Below are 24,386 nucleotides of genomic sequence, written 5' to 3' on the forward strand. Positions count from 1 at the left end.
GCTATGTTTAACCATTTCTAATCTGCCAGCACATCTTCAACTACCCATATTACTCAGTTATCGTAAAAAAAAACTGGTTCTAAAAATGCATTTACAAGTTCCCTATGAGAGGTAGTTCTTCAGGGCCATAAACTTCAACTCCGTTGAACAAGTTAGATACTTAACTCCTCTTAGGCTTTGGTAACTTTGAGTCAATACTCTGTGGCCATTTTCCTTAACTGAGAAAACAAAGCTTTCCCCTCTGTCTCATCCATCAGCATTTTATCACCTGCCCCATGTAGTTGACTTCTGCCCCCTTCCTTGTCTTCTATCTCTACATAACTGAAAAAGCAATTTTTTCTTCTCTTTAGAAGTTTTTTCAAGCCACAAATTAGCTGCAACTGGATTAAAGTAAAATGATAAAGCCTCTTTTTCAAAATCTACATGTCAGTGTGAGTTTGGGCAAGTGAATACAGCACTTTCGTTTGTGAAATATACAAGACACTATGTTGAAAATGAACTTTACAATTTAAGCGGCAGTGGGGAGTAGTGTAGTTGTGGAGGTGGGGAGGGAAGGAATGCTAGGGGAGAAACAAAGGAGAAGGAAACTATGCTGGATAAAAAATATACTCATTACCTTGCTCATGTAACTGTAACCCCCTGTACAGTATTTTCACAATAATAAACTTATTAAAAATAAAGATACATATAAAATAACATCAAATCATGAAAAGTTACAGCAATCTCAGGAGACAAAAAAAGGAAAAAACAGTAGTTTATGAGGAAAAAACATATTTTCCTCTTAATATCTCTCTTTTTCTCTCCTATCTTATCCTCTCAAAACCTATCATATCTCAAGAGTGTCTTCACCAGTGCTATTGAATGTGATACCAATGCTACTGAAAGTGAAGTTTTTCAGGGGTGACTTGCCTTTCTTTGTGCACTTCCATCACTCTCCCATGTGCACACTGAAAGAGAACAGAATTAGATCTTTCAAATGAAGGCCATTATAAGTGAAATTCCCTGCAGGGACAGACTTCTGAGTTTTGTGAAGCTCTGTAGGGAATCAAGAAAATCTGAATTATAATAAGTTTGCTGGAATAAAGGGATCTCCCGGGGGGGGGGGGGGAAGAAAGTTTATTTTAAAAGTTCTTGCCACTGGGATGAAAATCTCACCACCTCCACCCCCACCACACCCTCTCAATGTTTCAATAACCATGGAGCTGAGCTCACTCTCAATGCAAAGAAAATGTCTGGGGCCACCTCCAGAAAATACAAAAAGAGGCACACATGGCAGGGGAAAAATGAGTTTCAGGTCAATACCATGCAAGGATGATGAAATGAAGGTGTCTGAAATATCTGGATACACCTATTTCAGTGGACAGCCACATGAGTAAGCAACAGACACAGCTAGGTGAGACAAAACAAAAGATAGAAAACCTGAAAAGAGAATATTAGATTGTGGAGAAATGATCAAACAGCAAATTAATGAGGACTAAGGAGTTATAGAAAGGAATCAAAAGGTTATTTTATGTCCCTGGTCCAAAACACATACTCCATTCCAATTGGTTATGGCTAATCTAAACAACTGAATATTATTTAATAATGGCTTACATTAAGCAATGGATCAGATAGCATTAAAAGTAATACCATACAAACTTCTTTTCATTCAATATTAGCATGTCTAGATAGTAATAGAGGAAAAAGATAAATAGTCTGGAATCATAGCATAAGTGGTAGCGTGCTATCTGTAAATAAGAAAGTTGAGCAAGTATGAGGCCCATGAGTCCAAACCTTAGTACTGGGGAAAAAAGCAATAGTGGAAAAAGCTAACTGCTCATCAACTGGTTATTCCCAGAGTCCAAAAAGATAAGTACAATAAATCAATAACATACTTCTCTATTCATTTGTACCACATGCACTAAGTCACCAGTCACAAGCAAAATGTGTATGGAAGGACTTCCTTGTCTGTCTGTACCACTAAATTGCCCAGGCTGACCTCAAAGTTATTATATAACTGAGGCTAGCCTCAAACTTGTAATCCTCCTACCTCATTTTCCTGAGTGTTAGTATTGCAGGTATATGCAACTTTTGTCTAATAACAGAAACTTTTTAAAGGTATTTCTAACTGTAGATTGTTACCATATGACATTGCATATAACTTTGACTTTTGTATGTTCATTTGCCACACTAGTTACATAGACACATAATACAAACCTCAAACTACATAGCAATCCCATTATGCTGTTATGGCTCTAAGATGGCAGACTCTGGTTTTACATCTGCACCAAAAACCAGGTTAAAACTTTTCTTTAGGAGTTCCCAGTGGCTTTGCAATTATTCAACCATAAATGGAAGATCTGAAAATTGCATGATAATAACTCTTTGTGAATCACTCATTCTCCTCTCCTCTGAAATATAAGATAGAAAAAAATCAATCATTTTTGTCTACTTCTTGACCCAGAAGAGGTTTCTCTATCATTTCAAATTCAGCACAACACTTTAAAAACTGAAACTAAAATTTTAGACACGGTTAATTATTCATCCTTATGAAGCCTAATTCAATGAATTACCCAATTGTTGATTAAGAGGCCTCTCTATTTTAATGTGAAAGCACTTGGGAAAGTATAAAGTGCTTTACAAATATAGGGCATGACGTAAGATGCTAATTGGCATCTTCAGGAAATATTTTCTGTTGATTCATCATACACCTGCTAAAATGGGAGGACACAAGAACAAAATAAGCCTACAAGGTGGTTATTCTGATTTTGCAATATCTGTCATTGTCAGTGTCTAATTTAAATACATTCCTGGATACTGTTATTTATTGCTTATTCAGCCCAGACCTGGTCTCCTGGCTCTGTCATATGCAGAAAAAGAAACACCTTCTGGGACTGTGAAGAATTGCTAAACCTTTCTCTAATCCTTTAATAGATGATGCAAGGAAGGAACAGAGTCAGGTCTTTAAGCTAGACCCTTCTTCATAGTTCTACCAATATAGAAAATCCATGAAGCATTGTGATTGGGAAAACAGACTGCCTAATTTCTTTTTTATATATAAAGAATAGGAATTTCTTTTTTATTAACTTTTTTATTGTGAAAATACCATACAGAGGGGTTACAATTACATGAGCAAGGAAATGAGTACATTTCCTTATCAAGCATTGTTGCCTCCTCCTTTGTTTCCCCTTACCATCCCTGCCCTCCCATCCCCCCCATCTTCTCACCCCCCCACCCCCCACCCCCACCAAAGTTGTAAAGGTCATTTTTTGATATAATGTCTTGTACATCTCATTGTTGCAATGAGTCCACCTGTATCCCTATTTAAACACTTTGTTTTTTCCCTTCCCCTCCACAAATTATACCAACCTGGATTCACAATTAATGTAGGCCGCTGGGCAGGGGGGAATTCTTTATCATCAGCAATTTTTCATGTACAAATGAGTATGATATTGCTACCTTTTTCATAGTGAGGGTATGAAGATTCCATGAGGTGATATGCAGAAATCACTTAGCAAAGTGGTTCATAAGTGTTCAATAGAATATTATTACTAGTAGCATAGGAGTCGTAACAGTAGTAGCAGTACCAATATCAGTAGCATTTGACTTTGCAATCACAAAACAGAAAAATTAACTCGTAATTTACAGATTGGGAATAAGAAGGATCTAGAAAAAGTAATTTTCACAGCCGTGTACTTTTTGCAGAGAAGCATACCTGTGTATGTGCATTTGGTAAGCTGTAGCAAACATGTGCTCCAAGGACTGGTCGTAACCTGCTTTGACCTTCACAGAATATTTCATTTCCCTAATGCTGATGTGAAGCTCCATCTAGTTCATGATAGTCATTGACTGTTGCCTCAAAACCTTCATTTACTTTATGTTTTCAAGAAGTGACATGGTGATTGCAGAGCTTAAGCTGGAATGTAGTGTCACTTTTGTATGTCTCTAAATATGAGATTTAAAATCATCTTCTACCCCTGAAATCAGGAAGGAAAAATGAATATTGTATTCAGTGTGGCCAAGAGCCCTTCTAGGTGAGTCAGTTCCACTAAACAAAATATTATGGTAGGTAATAGAGAACATAGTTTATCTAGATCAATATGAAGAATATGATTCTCCCAAGACAAAACAAAAATGTTCCCAGCTTAATGTAAACCCCAAATGAAACATGTGAAACCAATGTATCATGAGAAGAAAACAGTATACTGGGATTTTGAAACAAGTTTAGTCTATGAATCCCATCAAAACGAGAACCACGTATCCGCGCGCCTCTGTGTGTGTGTGTGTGTGTGTGTGTGTGTGTGTGTGTGTGTACGTGCGCACGCGCGCGCGCGCGAGCACGTGCATGTACGTGCCTTTCCTGGGATTGAACTCAAGGCCTCATCATTGTCTGTCTCTACGCTTCTTTTTCTCAAGGTTCATGCTCTACCACATGAGCCACAACTCCACTTCCAGGTTTGTGCTGGTCAATTAGAGCTAAGAGTCTCACAGAGTTTCCTGCCCAAGCTGGTTTCAAACTACAATCCTCAGATCTCAGCTTCCTGAGTAACTAGGATTACAGATGTGAGCCAGTAGTGTGACTTTTCTATTTTATCAAGATATTAAAGTTGTAAATATGTCTATGAGGTTTTTCTTTAATCAAATATATAAAAATCCAAATTTAAGAAGGTGATAAACTGAGGCAAAACAATGCAATAAGTTTATCCCCAGTGTTCTGTAATATTTTCTAAATTCAATTGAATTCTTTTTAACTGTATTTTTAGGTCCACATCTGTTAGGTAAAAAATCACAATCACTAAAATCTAATATAACAACCTGTTATCAGAGGTATTTACATTGCTCTCTCCAAAGTGACAGCTCAAGTTGTTTATAGAAGAGGGAGAAAACAGCAGGCCAACATTTTCAACTCCACCATATCCAAATTCTGCTGAAATCTCTGCACACAAGCAAATAGCCAGAGCTGTCAGGAGCCTTAAAATAAAAGTCAAGTACCGTGCTCAATGCTTTATCGAAAACGTAATTTATCACATAAATAAAACTCCCTCAGCAGTGTCCTCTTTCCATACAAAGGACAATGGCACGTTAGCTCTTATTAGAACTATTAAGCACCAGAGGAAAAGCATCTTCAAATTTCAGGAAGAGTCACAAGATGCAAAGCTTGCAAACTACTTTTGAAGCATTCATTCTTCCACACATTTTGCTCAGCATGCTCCATGACCTGAGATGACCCCAAAGCTCTGTAATCCATAAAAATACTTGGTTGGTAAATTCAGTGGTTAGGGTCTAGAGGGTTTAGGACAACATCTTTGGCATAGTCCTATCATAAGCAATTGACCTAAATATATTTCTCGTTACACCTTTACACATATCCCCATTCCCTATTAACTATGGGAGGGGAAGGTACACAAATCAGTGTCAGCAATTCTTTATCAAAAGGAAATACAATTTAAAGATGATGCTTACTCCATCTAGGAAGAAGACCACTTGCCACTTGTTTGTGTGAAAAATATACCTCAAGACGTAAACACATGAGCATATAAAACATTTAGTAATAGGCTATTCTTGTTGAAAAGTGTTTATCCTGTGATGCACTCTTATGTATTCACTTGATCCACTTCAGAATACTCTTCCAATGCCCAAATTCAGAAGAGAATGATTCTGAAGAAGCAATCTTAATGTCTAACAAGGAAACTACCAAGTGGGAATATAAAAGAAATGTCATAGTAGATATTCAATGCATTAGTGTTTATAAATTCTGAACACAGGAAAAGTTGTTGTGAGTAAACCTTATGAATAATTCAGTACAGACTCATGACTGCACAAGTCATATGGGACAAGTGCATGATCCCCCATGAAAGTATGCTTATACAAAGAATCAAGTGTCCAATATGTGATAGCATCATCATGGCATTTTCAGAGAACTGAAGAGGTCTACTTAAAGTCAATCACCAGTAACTTCATAATATCCATGCTCAGTAAGTTCATTTAAGTGCATGGCAATTACATAGTATTTAGGAAGTGCCTAGTCCAACAGAGATGTAAAGGAAGCCCTTACTAGTTCTTGTTCAGCTATAGTAGTTTTACCATCAGTACTTTGCTGTATCCACTGACCTCCAATAATATATATAATTCTTCTAAGTTCATGTAATAAATGCTAGTCAAGATCCATTGAGCAAAACAGAAAGTGGGATTTAATATAGGAAATGGTTTACACAGATATTAGGGGGTTTAGCAAAAGAAAGGCTATCTTCAGAAAGTGGTCGGCACCTCTAGGTTTGGGAAACAAAGGGAAGAGTTTGGGATTGTCAGAACCTAGAAACTTTGCACCATGGAGGTAGGATAATGTTCTTCTAAGAAGAGGACATCAGCCTTCTTATAATAGCAATATTCTTCTTGTAATAATCAAATTTGTCTCTGGTACCTCTGAGGAAACATTATGATTATGACTGATACTCATCGTATTCAAATTAGCTGGAAAATGCAGCCAGTTACTGCTGGCAGAATGAAGGGTTACTGTAACAATGATGTTGACAGGAACAGAAAACAAGCAGGAAGGTGCAAATCCCTTCTCACTTGTCTAGCCTCCTAGAATTCCTTTATTTCCCATATTGTCAGGATCTATCAAAATCTAACTGGTAAATGAAAAAAAAAAAGAGAGAGAGATCTTAGTGTCCCAATTGCAACAACCCAAAGCAATGCCTTTAAAGAGTAAGTTTGGAGCTGTAAGAAAGCAGCTTAATAACTAAATACTGTTCAATGAGGTGTCAGATTTTTCATGTCATTGTTGCTCCTGGAGTCACTCAGATATGCTTACCGTTTGGATAAAACATTAATTAGAATGGACTGTTTGCCACAGAGGATTTCAACTTTAGTGAATTCATAAGAAGCTGTGATTAGAAGACCTCAACCAAAGCCACTCCCCATGTTTATGAGGATGATTTTGACTCTCCTCTTATGGAAACTCAAGTATTCAGTATTCATCATCATTTTCTGCATTAGTTCAGGTTCAAGTCTGTATCCTCAATATTTCCCTAACTCATTCTGTACAGCTGGTAGGGGGGTCACATGGCCTATCTCCAAAGTTCTGGAAGCAAGAAGCCTGAGCTAGGCCATCAAGTGTGTCCATTTTTGAAGCTCACCTGGGGAAGTAGTAGGTCAACCCCAGAACCACACTGGAGGCCTAGTGAAAATACCCTCGTTATTTTTCCCCCTAATATTCATTAGGCCTTCTCCTCTTATTTAGGGTCCTTATCATTTGGAAACTTCACAGAGTTCAGATGAGAGTGACAATCTGTAGAATTCTAATCCAATTCTAATCCAGTCAACTTCTGAGTAGAACAATCATGAGTTATAAGGCTTCTGTTCCCATTCATAACCATGATAACATCTCCATGGTAAATGTTTTAATAGTTTCTTCCTGAAATACTATACCAGGAAGAATGGTTAGCAGTAGCCACAACATGAAAACATAATCTTAGAGTGGCTGATCAATGAAATCAGACCATTTCATAAAAAGCCATGCAGTCATACTTCTGGTCTGTAAATTGCTTTAGGTGCCAAAGGGAATTGAAAGACTGGTCTACCCTGTCGAGCTAATACTACAATATTAACAACCTGCAGCAGACAGGTTTCTTCAACTTCTTAGCAGGAAAACACTACAGAATGATTTTAGGGACTTCTTTTAAGTCCCTGGTATCTATGCAAGCAGAAAGTCAAAAGTCTGCACAGCAAGACAATCCACAGTGATCCTCTCCTTAGTCTGAATTATAGCAGAATTCATGGTCTGATGAGACCATGTCATGCACGATGTCATATTACCTTAGACTCTTCTCTACTTGCCTGTCCTTCCATGTCTTTATCCTTTACGGAACTGAATATACAGTAGGTATTTACTAAGTATCTATAAAATTAAATTGAAATAGATACTCAAATAGAAAACAGTAAAACTTTCAAGTTACTCTTCCTATCTCCAGAAGTGCTGAAAGGGTTAACTTCTTTGGCTCTAATGATAAAAATCCAAGATACAAAGATACAAATAGTAAATTGGCAAGCAGCGTCATGTAAGTAGCATCATTGTACAATATGTTCTTCTTACAATAACAATCAAATTTACAAACAAATTAGCTGTGGAGTCTGAAGGACATTCTGTAGTTTTCACACTGGGCCTTCATCTCCTGCTGATAGACGACTTTGACTGTAAATTGAAAACTGGAAGTGGTTAAACATTCTGTGTATTCACAAGTGCCATTTTCAAAATTGAGGCTTCAGAAAGGAGATGCAAGAAAGGGTCGACGGAAACTCAGAGCAATTATGCCTGTTATTAAGATGAGGTAGTGGCAATTATATAGCAGACTCATAGGGAGTATGTACGTGCTGATTGTTCTAAGGGAGCCTGAAAGAACAAACTTTTATAGCACTCATCAGACTTTGAATCTCTAGAGGAAGTGAGGGTTGTCAGGTATTCCATCAGTATGCTTTTGGACAGGGCGTATGGCCCCCAGGAACCATCTTCTAAGAAATGCATAAATTTTTTCTTTAATGAGTCTGAATGAAACCTTTTGGTAATAGAATATCTTATTTGACTATTTCTTTCTTATAGAATAGCCATTCTCAAGCTGTTAGGTTTCATAACTCCTTTGTATTCCTAAAAATTATTGGGGACCTCAGAGAGCTTTAATTTGTGTGGGCTTTTATAGTGTAACTATTTACCATATTAGGAATTAATTTAGAGTGAATTTCTTGATCTAAGGATATATAGTAGCCCCAGATAGTCTTGGGGAAACTCCACTATACACACATAAGCAAATATAAAAGGTAAAATATTTTAATAGCTTTCATCTTGTAGACCTTCTGAAAGAGACTCAGAAGTTCCCAGTCTCTTTATCATATTTCCTCCATTCTAAGATACCATAGGGTAAAAGAAGGCATTACTTTGGTAACTTGGGTGATGGGCCAGAATGTTCCACTAATAGTATGCATTGATTGTAATATAGATACACAGTCATTTTAGACAAGTTAAAATATGGAAGGAGTAGGAAATACACTTCCAAAAACTGAGGGATTAGTGCAGATCCAACATAATATCAGTGAACCTCTGTAAACCCGAATTCTGTTGATGAAAGTAGTTTTTCTTAGACTCTATTTGCATGTTACACTTTGTGTTTTCATGCTCTGAAATTCTTTGTTTGGGGTTTTTTTTTAACTGTATTTTTTTTGTCTTTTCTTTTTTGGTACTGGGGATCGAACCCAGGACGTTGCACTTGGTAGGCAAGCGCTTTGCCACTGAGCTACATCCCAGCCCATGCTCTGAAATTCTTACAGTCAATGAAACATTAATGTTGTCACTCAACATTTGCCAACAGTAATACTAGATACTGGGAATATAAAAATGAATGAGTTCTCATTGCCCTTGAGGACTCATAGACCTGGTGGAAGACATAGGAAGGCAAACAAGTATTCGTATGATAATGGAGAAGCCCAGTATATGAGAGAGTCCTGGAGCTGGAAAAGCAACTTCAAGTGCCCAGAGATGGAGCCCTGTGTATTCAAGAATGCTTGAGGTTAATCACTAAGTTTAAGCAATTAGTCACCCTCTTAACCAAGAGCTGTCCGAAAACATGGATGGAATTTGAGATCATTATCTAAAGTGGAATTAGACACAGAAAGACAAGTACAAAATGATCACACACATATATGGAATATAAAAAAGCTGATCCCACAGAAGTGGTGAGCAGAATGATAGCTGCCAGAGACTTGGAAAGTAAGAGGGAGGCAAGGATAGGGAAAAGTTCATCAAGAGACAGTTATAGGTACATAAGAATAAGAAGTCATAGGTTGCTATAGCACAGTATGGTAAATTGAGATAACAATAATGTACTATGTATTTCAAAAAAAGAACTACATGATAGGATTTTTAAATGCTACTATAAAAAGTGGTAAATATTTGAAGAGGTAAATATGTTTAACCTGATTTAAACATTATGCAATATGCACACTTATATAAACTTTACATAGTACCCCACTAATATGTGCAAATTTTATGTACATAAAATGTAATCCAGTAATCCTAGCTACTGGGGAGACTGATATCTGAGGATCATGAATTAAAACCAGCCCAGACAGCAAAGTCCAAGAGACTTTTATCTTCAATTAGCTATCCAAAAGTTAGAAGTGGAGCTGTGGCTCAAGGGATAAAGCACTAGCTTTAAGAAAAAAAAAAACCTCAAGGATAGCACCCATGCCCTGAGTTCAAGCCCCAGACCTGGCCTAAAAAATATAAATTCCCTGGTGACCTTTGTCACAGTGACTTTCAGATCTTCATTGATTTTAGTTTAATTTAACCTTGCAACATGAGTGATTCATTCAGAGATGTAAAACCAGAAGTTTATTAACCAGTCCAAATATAATGCTATTATCCAGAAGATTCAATTAAAATAGAAAGCCTAACAGCTTTTTTTTATTCAACCTTCAATAACAAAAAACCTCAGTGAAGTACAAATGTAAGCAAGAAAGCAGCCAGATTCTGTGTATAGTTTAGGATCAAATTGGAAGCTCCACCTTATCACCTAGGATGCAGGGTCCGGTTGCCATCCTAGTATATAACTTCCATTTTTGAGGCAACCTTGAGGCCCAAGATGTCTGCTAAAACTCTCACTACTGTATCCATATTGCAGAATGGAAGGAAGAGCGAAAAGAGGCTTCTTCTAGTTGATTTCCACTGTTTTCAAGCAGGTGGATACTTCCACACTTCCTTTTAGATCATATAATGCCTGGAATTTTATCACATAGATACTAATAATTGGAAATTGTCTTTTATTCAAACATCAGTATGATCAGATAAAGCTTTTGTCCTCTTATTGTTAAGGAAGAAATAATGAACAAATAATAGAATAGGCCTAGAATTATGGGTTTCTACCACAGGCAATGTACAATCACAATTTTAATATTTTATTTTGGTTCTAGTCTGGCTGAGTTTCTTCAAATTTATAAAGAAGAAAGAAATCTCACCCAAAGAACATTTGATTTTCTGTTATGGGAAAGCACAATGACACATAAAAGAGTAATAACCCTTAATAATCTTTTTTTATAAAAAGTAGAAATTATTAGAAAATGAAATATACTGAGATTGCTTGTGAGGTGGGGTTCTTTTTTTTGCTTTATTGTGTTTTGCTTTGCTTTGCTTTGCTTTCTCGACTTCCAAAATATTTGAATGATATTTAATGTATATACTCTGCAATCGTATAATTCTAAAGTGTAAGCCAATTACACCACTTGATTAGACTGATAGTAGCTATTCATTTGCAAGGAATAACACAGCAAAAGTGTCTAGTTTTCTCATTGAACAGCTATAGAGACAGACTGTGCTAATGCATTTGACCAAAGGTAGAGAAGGTCTTCAAATGCTCTATCCATTATGCAGACTTACACAAGAGTGTGGATCTGAGATAATGGCAAATGATTTACCTATTGACAAGGCCATGTAATCTGATATATTTCATCTTCTAATAATTTCCACAATTCTTAAAGCAAGATCAATAGAGGCCATCACTTTCAAAAGTGTCATCGTGCTTTTCAAGTACAAAATACTAAACTTTCTCCAGACAGCCTTTTCCCTCTTTTATAAATTTGAAGAGGCTCAGACAGTATCAATGTCAAGAAATGAGAAGGCCATTTGAAAACTGACAAAAATGATGCTAACAATCTGGAGATGTCAGTTTTTAGAAGCATGGGGAAATATAATGTGGTGCTGCCAGAACACCTGGCAGAGAACATTCATTCCCATCTCTATATCTTCCCCAGGGCTAGCATAGTGCATAAGAGATAATCATATACTTCCTGAAAATTCTTACAGAGATCAAAACCTAGTAGGGACTTTTTAAATGGGCCACATTACTCCAAATGTTCTGAAGGAGAGAGATTTAGAAGTGTCATGTTTGGGTAGGGAGGTAAGACCTTTTGAGAAACAATTGGTTTCTCAACTCGGTTGAATGTTGGGGAAAGAAGCTATTAGCACCTGGTAGCAATTATAAAATACCATAACTATCCTACTTCTGTCCTCTTGTACATACTGGAATAAAGGAAATGAAGTCAGCAAAAGACTGCAAAGTCCATGAGGGGATAACTCACTATGTGTTCATTAGAGCTGCATTCTCAGTAACTAGCATAGGACAAACACATTTATTGGCAGAAAGAAGGAAATAAAGTATTATGTTTTGGGTTTAGAGTTGTGTCACAAATACTGTTACAAGTAATAAGAGGAATCCAAGTAATTAAAATATTATTCATAATTGACTGATAAATTTACATGAGATAATATGTCCCAATATAAGCCAACTATTTCTTGAAGGGCACTAAGAAAGGTACATAGTGTTGGGAGAGATGGGAGAGAATGATGAGAGGGGTACTATTGACCAAGATGCATTGTACTCACAAATTGGGATGTTGAATTGAAATCCCTTTGTTCAGCTATTACAGATAATACCTATAAAAAATTAGAAGACATTATTTTACTCTATTTCTAGATCAAAACTTGAAATTCCTCCATTTTTATTTTTATTTGCTCCATTGCAAAGAAGACAAATGATATTGTCATAGTTCCAGACAACACCCTCACTGTTCTATATCTGAGCTTTCCTTACAGGAAGAGAGTACATAGCTTTCATCAGATTCTCTGACATCTCTGTAAATCAAAAAAAGTATGAGAAGCACTGTTTCATACTCCAAGTACCATGAGTGCAGAAACTATGCCTGTCTGTCTGTATAGCAACTCACAAGACAAGTGGTTGGATGGAAGAATATACTAATGGATGAATATGATAAATGGATGGCCCCCATATGAATTCTCCTGCAGCTAGTCAGTTTTTCCCTTCAGAAATCTTCATTGACCCCACAACAGCTATAATTTAAGTCTAAACATCTTCCTATACACTGCATCCCATGAATTAGTCCAATGGTTCTCAACAAGTGACATTTTTTCCCTCAAGAGATATGTACCAATTTGACTGTCAAAACTAGATGCTACCTGCATCTAATGAATAATTCTACTGAACAACATATAGATACACAGACTGATGCCACTTGAAAATAGTACCTCCATGGAGAAATCTGGACCTAGTCCCTGACAAATATTTAGAACATCATTTGCCACTAATTACTATCCTGTTCCATGCTTAAGAAATCCTAGATCATACTTCCCTACTCTCATGTGGTTTCATGTTGCTGTGATTTTGCTCCTTCAGCCTCTTTTGCTGAGACAACTCATCTCACTTTGCTCCTTCTCTATATCTTTGATTAATCTTTCAAGTTAAGTTTACATTTCCCTTCCAGGAAACTTGTCTGAATCCTTCCTCTTTATTGGACATATATCTATCATGCCTGACCCATGCTATATTGAATGACATATTTCTGTATTTGCCTTCTAGCCGTTAACTGTTAAGCTAAGAATGGCAGAAAGTTGTTTTATTTGTATTTGTAATGGTGCTTAGCACATAAGTACTCAGAAAGCATTGAACTAGAAGATAAGAGATTGCAAAGACCTTCTTGGACAAAAAGAACAGCCTTTAGGTTGACTCAAAAATAGAGGGGCAGGACTAATGTGGTGAAAAAAGAGTAAAGAATGATGAATGAGGAACATAAGGACTAAGAAAACATCTGAAAATGGGGATGTTATTTTCTCAAATGAGTTTTTTTTTCCTCAAGCACATAAAGTAATCATCTTGGGTAAATTGTATGACACCTAGCAGACACCCTATAAATAGTTTTATTAATGGCCCAGATTAGTCATCCTGTAATTTTATAGGTGCTATAGATTTGGACCAACTCAATAAAAAGGGTAGCACTTGTTCACATTTAGGAAGTAGGATAACTAAAGAAAAATATTAAATTAATTACAGTGTAGTTGGTATAGGAGTAAGGCAAAAATCACGAAAATGGTAGAAGGATAACTGAAAGGGAACTACATTGAATATTGGTGAAACTAAGTTTCTTCCACTTCTGAAGATTTGCAACCATGAAACCATCATCAATATTAATACCACTAACAATCCAGTACTATGTACCAGACACTGGGCTGACTATATTACCATATCATGTAACATAAAAATTTTAATGTATGTACTATCATTAGTCTCTTTTGTTAGAGAGAAGGAATCCAGAGCTCAGCAGAATAACCTAATTTGCCCAGGGTTACACACAAGTTAAGGCAGGGAACTTGGAACAAAACAATTATAAAGACCCCAAGTATACAAATGATGCTTTGTATCTACAGTGTGGGATTAAGTTTGTAATTGAGGAAATTTCCGACTTCGTTTAATCAAAGGCTCATATTCGCATATTGCTTTTACACATAGATTTTTCCCTGTAGGATTCTGCTGCTTTATAAACTGATACTTAGGTCAGAATTAGCTGGATCTTTAAGCCAACCATGGGACTGGTTTGACCTGAAAGTCACTCCCTTCAAGGTACGTTTTCAATTAGCAGAGGAAGACACGGAGCTGACAAGGGCTGACAAGTGGACCACGCACTCCTTTCTGCTCAGGGTTATTTCTCAAGGAAGGTTGTTGGGAGATGGCCACATTCCACCAGCTGGAGGCTATGCCAATGACCTTTAACGCTAGTCTAATTTAAATACATTTTGACATTTCAAATAAATTAATGTATTTTTACAAGGTGGGGCAAGTACCACAGATTAGGCCAAATGGTTTGCCTGTGGCTGGGACACTAAGCAGAGTTTACAGAATATCACTGCTGTTCTTCAAGCTCTTTCTACTCCCATACCAAAAAGAAGTGTTTATCCTACCACCTCACCTCCCAAAAACATTTGGTCAAATGCTAGCAGCTCTCACAAGGTAACCTTCAGTCCATCTCCGTAGCATGTAATTCTGGAATACCTCTTCTCCTAATAGATGTAATTTTTGTTGTTGTTGTTCTGGAATGAGGCTTGGACGCAGGGCCTGGGCACTGTCCCTGAGCTTCTGTGCTCAAGGCTAACCTTCTACCACTTTGAGCCACAACGTCACTTTCAGCTTTCTATTGGTTAGTTGGCAATGAGTCTCACAGACTTTCCTGCCTGGGTTGCTTTCAAACCATGATCCTTAGATCTCAGGCTCCTGAGTAGCTAGGATTAAAGGTGTGAGCTACCAGCACCTGCCTATAGAAGCACATTTTAACAGCCAGGATCAGTTTAAAAACTGCCTTTCATTGTTAAAAAAGTGCCTTAATAGTAAATACTGGATTTCTACCCTGTGAATGTAAGGCACTATGTTCCTTGAAAATTTACCTGGAAATAGGAGTATTTAACTTCAGACAGACATAAAAGGAGCTGACAACCTAAAAGAGGTGGAAAGGTCCATCTTCTGAAAAGGCAGCCCCTTGACTACTAAGTAGCCACACATCTTTCATCTGGGCAGATTTCATAGACAAGCTGCCCTGCCAAATCAAATGGGAATTAAAGGAATTCTGTGTAGTTGGTATAGAATGTGTCTCAGAAGCCCAAAGACCACTTTAGTCACAGGAAAATGCCAGAGGGTGGCTTATTTGATGGAAAAGAAAACAAATAGGCGCAATAGCTGATGTATTTTTGAAGCAATATTAAATCTAATAAACATGACACCAATAGTATTGGCTTAAATCAGGGTGGGTGACTTAGAGAATTTAACAGCTTATTTTTTTCCACTAGCAGCTTTTCTCTCAGAGGCAGCCTTGATTGCTAAGAACAGTGTCAGAAACATGCTCCTTCTCTTGCTCCTGCCAGATGTGTGTTGTCCCTGGCCTCTGCCCTGGCCTTAGCTCCCAGAGTGGGGATAATTAGAATGTCATTTCTGCCAGGTTTGTTTTTTCTGGGTCACTGACCAGACTCTATTGAAATAGGAATGTTGTACTGAAATAAATTCATTTCCTCATCCTCATCCAGCCTCAGCTTATTTCCTGGGGGACGATGCTCTGTAGGACCAGTGCACACACACAGTTTCTGTGCAAGCATGTATATAGTGTATAGAGAGGTCCAATGCAGAGGCAAGCGGGGGAGGAAGTCAACAACAGCAGCAGCAGGAAGAGTCTCCCCCACCCCGTGTACCCCCCCTCTCTGTCTCTCTCTGTGTCTCTGTCTCTGTCTCTCTGTCTCTGTCTCTCTCTTTCTCTCTCTCTCTTTCTCCCTCTCCCTCTCTGTGGCAGGGCATTGACAAGCAAAGGCCTCACACAGACGTGCTGAAGAACACATCACCACAAACTGCTCTGGGAGCTGTTAAAGCTGCTGTTTAATGTTTATCCAATGGCCTCCGTCAAAAAGGCTCTGTAGAACACGCTTAACACTAGCTGAGCTTTATACCCTATTAGCACTCAAATTCCTAGCTGGTCAGAGGCACATGGTACTGACCAGAGAAGGGTAGTCTATATGGGGGTTGGGGAGAAGGGTACACAGAGATGTGGAGATAGATGAGGTTTCTAGGTATCTGGGAGATACTCAAAGGAGAGAGCAAACACTCCCATGTGGGACAATAGAAAAGGTCAAAGGCAATCTTTGTCTTTGATGACATCACCAGTTGTCTTCCCCTGTGAGACACAAATAAAAGAAAGGCATTATCTCAGATCTCAGACCTGGTGATTTTCTACTTCATCACTGATGACATGTAGGGCCTCTTTCAGAATCCTCTTAGGAATGCAATGACAGCCCATATCTTGTTTCTAGTCTTCTGCATTCCAGGAGAAAAACAAAGCCTTTGTAGAGCTTTCACTCGAAGCCAAAAAGAATAGCTACATTACAGTTAGTATTTTGTCTAGGAATAGGACATTCTTTCTGCCTCTATATGACCTAAAAGGGGAGAAATAAAAACTAATGAGTGGCGAAGAGTGTCATGGAACACAGTTCTCTAAGAGAAGTGCCCAGGGATAAATAGTCACTATCAAGATGTCAGGGCAGACATTGAGGCAAGTCTTGTGTCCAGAAAGGAACTAAAGTGGAACAATGTTTAGTTGATCTATGTGTCCCCAATGCCTACCATAGCACTTGACAGGGCCCAATACACACACACACACACACACACACACACACACACACACACACATACACACACACACCAGTCTTTTTACTTCTCTCTCTTTGTCATGTTTCACATCCATCTACTATCCATGTATTCATTGTCCTAGCTCAGGGATCATAAACTCTTACCTGAACTGCTGCAGAAGCCTCCAAGCTCCCTCCCTGTCTCCAATGTGGTCTCAACAGCAACTGGTACAACCTTCTAAAACCCAAATATGACACTGTCATGCCTACTTAAGATTCTTCAGTGGCTTTCAACAGTTACCAGAATAAAATTGGATGTGTTCATCCTTCTATTACCTGCTATATCACTTTGCTAGGGCTGCTGCAACCAAATTTCACAGACTGAGTGGTTTAAACAATAGAAGTTTACTTCCTCACATGTCTGAATGCTGGGATGCCAAGAACAACGTGTTGACATATCTGGTTTCCCCTGAGTCTCCTTTGTGGCATTCAGAAACCTAGCTTCTTGTCACATCCTGATATATTTATCCATGAGTGTATGTGCCTTTCTTATATCTCTTTCTCTTATTATGTAAACATTTGTCCCTTTGGATTAGCACCTCTCCCCTTATGATCACCATTAATCAAGGCTCTATGGTCAAATACAGACACAGTGGGGGTTAAGATTTTAATAGATTAATTTGGAGAGGATGTAATTTACTCTGTAATACCTGGCCAGTGTCTCCCACCTCGTTTGCCTTACTAAACTTTTTCTTAGTTGCCTAGATGAGCCATGTAGTGTCTTGCCCTGGACCCAGATTGTCCTCAACTCTACTTCTTCCTCAATTTCCACCCCATTTGTCCTCCCCTACTTGTCATCTCAGCCCCTATTTAATTACTTCTCTGATAATATCCTGTCCAGGTAAAGTGGTCTTCTACCCTCACTGTTGCCCTTTCTTATAACATAGAGAATAGTTGCTAATGGTTCTTCTGAAGTCATTTGAGGATAGATGTTCTGTCATAGTCATTTTGTAATCTCCAAACCCCAGCAACAAGCTTTTGTTGGGGATGGTACATTCAATGTCTTAACTGAGTGAGGGGGCAAATGGAATAAACCAGGCCAAGTTAAGTGAGCAACGTAGGAATGGAAAGCAATACTCAATGAACTATACCTAAATAATCCACAAGATGCATATTAGATTTATACGAATGGCAGGTCTTGTCTAAAAAGCTGTTGACTGAGTAGAATAACATCTGATTTCTCCAGAAACTTGTCTAAAAGTTTCTTTTTTAAAATTTTCATTTATTTTTTTATTGTGAAAATACTGTACAATATACTTGGAGCTCAAAAAATTAAATCCCCCAACAACAAATCCTCGAAGAAACAACTGCCCAATAAATAAGTGGGCTAAAGACTTGAAGAGAAACTTCTCTGAAGAAGAAAGAAGGATGGCCAACAGACACATGAAGAAATGCTCAACCTCCCTAGCCATAAAAGAAATGCAAATCAAACAACATTGAGATACCACCTCACCCAAGTTAGAATGGCTATAATCAAGAACTCTAACAACAACAGATGCTGGAGGGGATGTGGTCAGAAGGGAACCTTACTTCATTGTTGGTGGGAGTGTAAACTTGTTCAACCACTTTGGAAAGCAGTATGGAGGTTCCTGAAAAGACTTCACATAGAGCTCCCCTATGACCCAGCAATCCCACTTTTGGGCATTTACCCAAATGTTTACAAACAAGACCACACTAAAGCTACTAGCACAACTATGTTTATTGCAGCATTATTTACCATAGCTAAGATATGGAACCAACCCAGATGCCCTTCAGTAGATGAATGGATCAAGAAAATGTGGTGTATATACAAAATGGAATTCTATGCCTCCATCAGAAAGAATCACATTTTCCCATTTGTTAAGAAATGGAAAGGCTTGGAAAAAATTATATTAAGTGAAGTAAGCCAAGCCCAAGGAAACAAAGTCCCATGGTTTCCCTTATTTGCAATATCTAGTATATGTATGAGTCAAGCAGGAAAGGTCAGATAATGTGATGTTAGGAAAATGAACCCTTAGATGCTTTCACTATATTTGATGTTGGTATAATTTGTGGAGGATATGGGGAAAAACAAGTCGGTTAAGGATACAGGTGGACCCGATGCAACTATGAGAAGTACAAGTTGTCATGTCAAAAACGAACTTTACAACTTTGGGGGGGCGGGATTGGGTGGGGGGCTGGGGGGAGGCTGGGAAGGGATGTGAAGGGTAAACAAAGGAGGAGGCTGCAATGCTTGATAAGAAATGTACTCATTATCTTGCCCATGTAATTGTAACCCCTCTGTACAATCTGTTCACAAAAAAATTAAAATTAAAATTAAAAAAAAGAAAATACTGTACAGAGGGGTTACAATTACTTGGGCAAGATAATGAGTACATTTTTGTCTAAAAGTTTCTATGACTTGCCTTTTTTATGCATCCTCAGGACAGTGAGAGAGACCAGTCTATTATAGCCACCCAGAGCAATAGTCCTCAGAATTACCTAAGAGGATATCTGGGGCCCCACCCCAAAGGTTTCTTGCTCAATAGTTCTAGGAAGAAGCCTGAGAATTTGCATTTGCATTTCTAACAATTTCACACGTGATGCTATTGTTGCTGGCCTGTTGACAGCATTCAGAAAACCATTGCTCTAGAAGATTCCTCTAAAATTTTTGAAAAATTTTGCATTGTGTTAGAAATGGCACAGGTGATAAATATATTTACCAGAGCATGTCACTAATGATCCCCTGTTCCACTATTAGGCAACACTAATGTTGCTGAAATCTGAGGGAGGAGAAAACAATAAGCCAATTTCTCCTTTAAGGTAAAACTGCATCTAGAAAGATGTGGTAACTTAATGGTGTGTGTTCTGTTCTTTTTCCAGGTGCGATTAGAATGGCCAACAGACCTTGCAGTCAATCCCATGGACAATTCGTTGTATGTCTTGGATAACAATATTGTGCTGCAAATTTCTGAGAACAGGCGTGTGCGGATCATCGCAGGGCGCCCCATTCACTGTCAGGTGCCGGGCATCGATCATTTCTTGGTCAGCAAGGTAGCAATTCACTCTACTCTGGAGTCAGCTAGAGCCATCAGCGTCTCCCACAGCGGGCTGCTCTTCATCGCTGAAACAGATGAGAGAAAAGTAAACCGCATTCAGCAAGTGACCACCAATGGGGAGATCTCCATCATTGCCGGTGCCCCCACTGACTGTGACTGCAAAATTGATCCCAACTGTGACTGTTTTTCAGGTATGACCTTTTTAGCAATTCACCAGTTCCCCCTCTCTGTTTTCAAAAGTAAAATGTGCATCAGAAAGCTCAAAAGGAAAACGAAAGGCTTCCTTATAAACAATAGTGTGACCTTGTGGAGAGAACCATGCATTAGGAGTCACATCACCTAAAGTTGCTCTGACAATTTATTCCCTGAGTGAGCCTTAGAGGAAAAAAAATCATAAAACCTCTTCCTGACTCATTTGCCTTATTTGTTAAATAGAGATAAACTCCTGCCTGTCATATCACCTTGCCAGTCGAAAGATAAACTAGCATAATAAAAGACTCTTAAATAGTTAATAATCATTGTACAAATGTAAGATCATGACATTATTTGTGCTTTAAGAAACCTAAAACTAGCTTTAAAAGGCACATTTACTGATTTAGCTAAAGACAGAATAATACTTTTCCTAGGTGACTAACTGGTTTCCAGATTCAAAGCAGGTATATTTTGAGACTCAGAAAAACTTAGAACACACTGTTCTGGAGATACATGGGCAAAAGTCAGTCCAATGATGGAAATTTTTCCTGATGCCAGTCTGATGTATACTCTGTTTGCTTGTTTTTTAATCTAAAACTCTCGCAACAGTGTTATTTACTTTTAATTGAAATAAGGGCAAAATGATCCTTTTTCCCAAAATATGGAATAAGTATTTCACATAGCAGTCTTCTAAATGTCAGCAGATGTATCTATTGTTGGGATGTAGAAATCACTCCATACCCCATACTATGACAAGCAACTCTATATTACTCAGCAGGATGGGGTTGGGAGGGATGGGATAGAATAAGGTAAGGGGGGATTTTGATCAACATGCATTGTACTTGTACACTGATGTGTTGAACTGAAACTCCTTTGCACAACTACTTAAGGATAATAAAACATAATTTTAAAAATAAACTTCATCCAGGCCCAAATGGTCTTCTTAATTTTTGCCTTTTGTTAGGCCAGGGAAATCAGAAGTGAGCAATTTGGTGCTTATGACTTTCGATCAGCAATTTAAACACTTTCCTGGGCAATGCATTTTATAGAAATTTTGCCAATTTGTATCTTTCTTTCAAGACAAATCTGCTGTTTAATTCTAGTTTTCAAATTTGGTGTTCTGAATCACTGTCACACTTATAGACTTTGTATACTTTAACAATGTAACAATGGGAAGTAACAGAAAAAAAAAACACGCCTGAAACAGATCCTAAAAGCAGTGACAGTCTTTAGGCTCATGGACTTCCAGCCAGTTATTTTGTGGCTATTATTATTTACTGTTCTATCTTGCAATACAATAGATTCCGAACAGCAGGATTGAGGATTTCATAAAATTGGTGTAACTGAGATAATTACATCTTACTGTTCATCTTTAGTGGTACTGACTCAAGAATTACAATTTTTTGAATAATGGGTTTCAAAATTGTCAAGGATACCATGCAGAGTATGTTAGTCCACTGATTTTTTTTTTACTTTAAAATGATTGTTGATGCACTGTGATTTCTGTCTATGCTATGTTCATACTAATGCTTCTAAAGGTAATTACTAAAATCAAGGCCTTTCTTCCACAGGTGATGGAGGCTACGCCAAAGATGCAAAGATGAAAGCCCCTTCCTCCTTAGCAGTGTCACCTGATGGTACCCTGTATGTGGCAGACCTTGGGAATGTTCGAATTCGTACCATCAGCAAGAACCAAGCCCATTTAAATGATATGAACCTTTATGAGATTGCCTCCCCTGCCGATCAGGAACTCTACCAATTCACTGTCAATGGAACCCATTTGCACACTCTGAATTTGATCACAAGAGACTATGTGTATAACTTCACCTACAATGCTGAAGGTGATTTGGGTGCAATCACAAGCAGCAATGGCAATTCAGTGCACATTCGCCGTGATGCAGGTGGGATGCCCCTTTGGCTTGTGGTACCTGGCGGGCAGGTATACTGGCTAACCATAAGCAGCAATGGCGTCCTAAAAAGAGTGTCGGCCCAAGGCTATAATCTGGCCTTGATGACTTATCCAGGAAACACAGGACTTCTAGCTACTAAAAGTAATGAAAATGGATGGACAACTGTTTATGAGTAAGTTTTCAATTCTCAACATAGCCTTTGTTACATTTTTATTTGAAATTGTATCACAGTAGGAAAATGGCTTAGTAATTGCTGGCTATTACATTCTATTTTCACCTAACAATCAAAAAATTAAAAGAAAAATATTCAAGGAAAAAAATGTTATCAACTCCTAGGGTTTAGACCCATTTCTCCTGAGCAGTTTGTGAAGGATAATAAAAGCATAGAATGAATGAAAAAGGAATGAAATGTGGCACTGCAGGAAATAGGAATTGATAAGTCCAGATACTCAAAGAATGTACACAATACTTAGAGAAGACTAGGTAAAGCTGCATTTAAATAACAAAACTAGAGAGTAGTTCTAACACAGTGTGATTTAACAGGTATTTATAGATCCTTGCGGGATTTAATAAATGAATAAATAAATGCATGTCTGTAACCAACTCAGTTTAACTTACTACAGAAGATAAGAGAGAGGTTAGAATATATGAAGTGAGCCCTGAAAAGCACTGTAGAGTTTCTGCAGAGTAAATGCTGAATAGTAACTTCATTCCATTGAATGCTTCTGGGAAATGTGGAGCCAAATGTTCCTGTGCAGGCTTAGGCTTTATTAGTGTCCCTGTATAAGTCAAAGAATCTGCACATGTTGGCACTTATAGACTAATCCTGTGATAACTTTGTTTAAATGAGAACTAACACAAACTGCATGTAACAGCAACCTACTCAGAGGTGTCATGACACAGAAATAGAGACCATTGTCCTTGCCTTTTAAAACATGGACAACATTGGTTGTAAGTCAATCCATTTAGCCAGCGAGTCTACAAACACTCAGGAAGTATTTTCTCCACAAAGGAAAATGCTACATTTTCACTAATGTGTTAAGGGAGGAGGATCCATGGGACTGGAATTGAATAAAAGCTGAAGACTGTTAAGAAGTGGCGGTATTAAAAAATGAGGGGTTCCAAGTGTTACTAGTCTTGGAAGAATGTATGGAATATGAAGAAAATATGTCTTGTCCAACAAAAGCCTCCAGAGGAAAAGGACAAAACAATCAGCTTTCAAGTTTTGGATCATTTCCCAAAGAAATGCCATTTACACTAAAGAGCTAGATAGCTATTCTGGTTTCCTTTAGAAAAAAAATGCATTCGATTTTTTTCTATTGCAAGTCTTCCTCTATTTTTAAAATGTTTCTCTTATATCTCAATAAGAGTAGTGAAAGCTACTGCTCACTGAAGATTTACTAACTGCTAGATACTGAGCTAGGTGATTAGCAGAAACTATTTCATCTGACTTCCATAATAATAACAATGGTGCTCTAGTGTGACCATTACATTGATGAGGAAACTAAGACCAAAAAGTCAATTTGTCCCTATTCACAAACATGAACAGAATTCATAACCCAATAATGTGACTAAAGTGCCCACATTTTAAAACAATGTTTTAAGGAGTTGAAAAAAAACTTGAGCAGGCACTGGTAGTTCATGCCAATAAATCTAGCTACTCAGAAGGCTGAGATCTGAAAATTGAGATTTGAAGCCAGCCCAAGGAGGAAAGTCAGTCAGACACCTATTTCCAACTAACCACAAAAAGCTGAAAATGGAGCTATGGCTACAGTGGCAGAGCAGTAGCCTTGAGTAAAAGAGTGCAGAGACAGCATCCAAGCCCCAAGTTCAAGCCCCTAGGACTGCCACAAAAAAAATCATCTCATGTGAGATCACATTGCAGCTGAAAATAGGAAAACAAGTATTCTAAAACCTATAAGTTGAAATAAAATACGTGAGTGATCTAGTTTTTGAAATAATTAAGCTATCCTTTCACTTATTCAATAAATACTATGTTCCATTTGATGTTCTAGGTTGTAGAGTATAGCTATGAACCAAACAGGTAAAAATTCTTACCTCCATGGTGTTTGCATTGTAGAAGAAGGAGTCCATATAAGTAAGGACTGGAACTTCAAATGGTGATAGACATAGATGGATAAGGAAGGGAGGGAGGAGGGAGGGAGGGAGGAAGGGAGGGAAGGAAGGAAGGAAGGAAGGAAGGAAGGAAGGAAGGAAGGAAGGAAGGAA

The 24,386-nt window shown here is 37.9% G+C and overlaps 1 protein-coding gene and 1 long non-coding RNA gene across 4 annotated transcripts in view; one reads left to right on the forward strand and one right to left on the reverse strand.

Moving 5' to 3' along the window:
- Positions 1–24,386, forward strand: part of Tenm1 (teneurin transmembrane protein 1) — a 621,649-nt gene that overhangs the window by 561,117 nt on the left and 36,146 nt on the right. For both annotated transcript variants that reach the window (XM_013018086.1, XM_013018087.1), the window contains 2 exons: positions 19,880–20,246; positions 21,819–22,329. In XM_013018086.1, the coding sequence (XP_012873540.1) occupies positions 19,880–20,246; positions 21,819–22,329 (878 nt within the window). The remainder of the gene's footprint in view (positions 1–19,879; positions 20,247–21,818; positions 22,330–24,386) is intronic.
- LOC105986957 lies at positions 3,300–19,991 on the reverse strand. Of its 2 annotated transcripts, none has more exons than XR_001175137.1 (3): positions 19,904–19,991; positions 17,144–17,216; positions 3,300–3,956 (listed from the first exon to the last, which is right to left on the reverse strand). It is a non-coding gene; the product is annotated as an uncharacterized LOC105986957 (long non-coding RNA). The 2 variants fall into 2 exon arrangements; XR_001175138.1 differs by lacking the exon at positions 3,300–3,956 and adding an exon at positions 16,309–16,527.

The sequence above is a fragment of the Dipodomys ordii genome, unplaced genomic scaffold (genome assembly GCF_000151885.1).
Source record: "Dipodomys ordii isolate 6190 unplaced genomic scaffold, Dord_2.0 Scaffold38, whole genome shotgun sequence".
In the NCBI taxonomy this organism is placed as follows: domain Eukaryota; kingdom Metazoa; phylum Chordata; class Mammalia; order Rodentia; family Heteromyidae; genus Dipodomys; species Dipodomys ordii.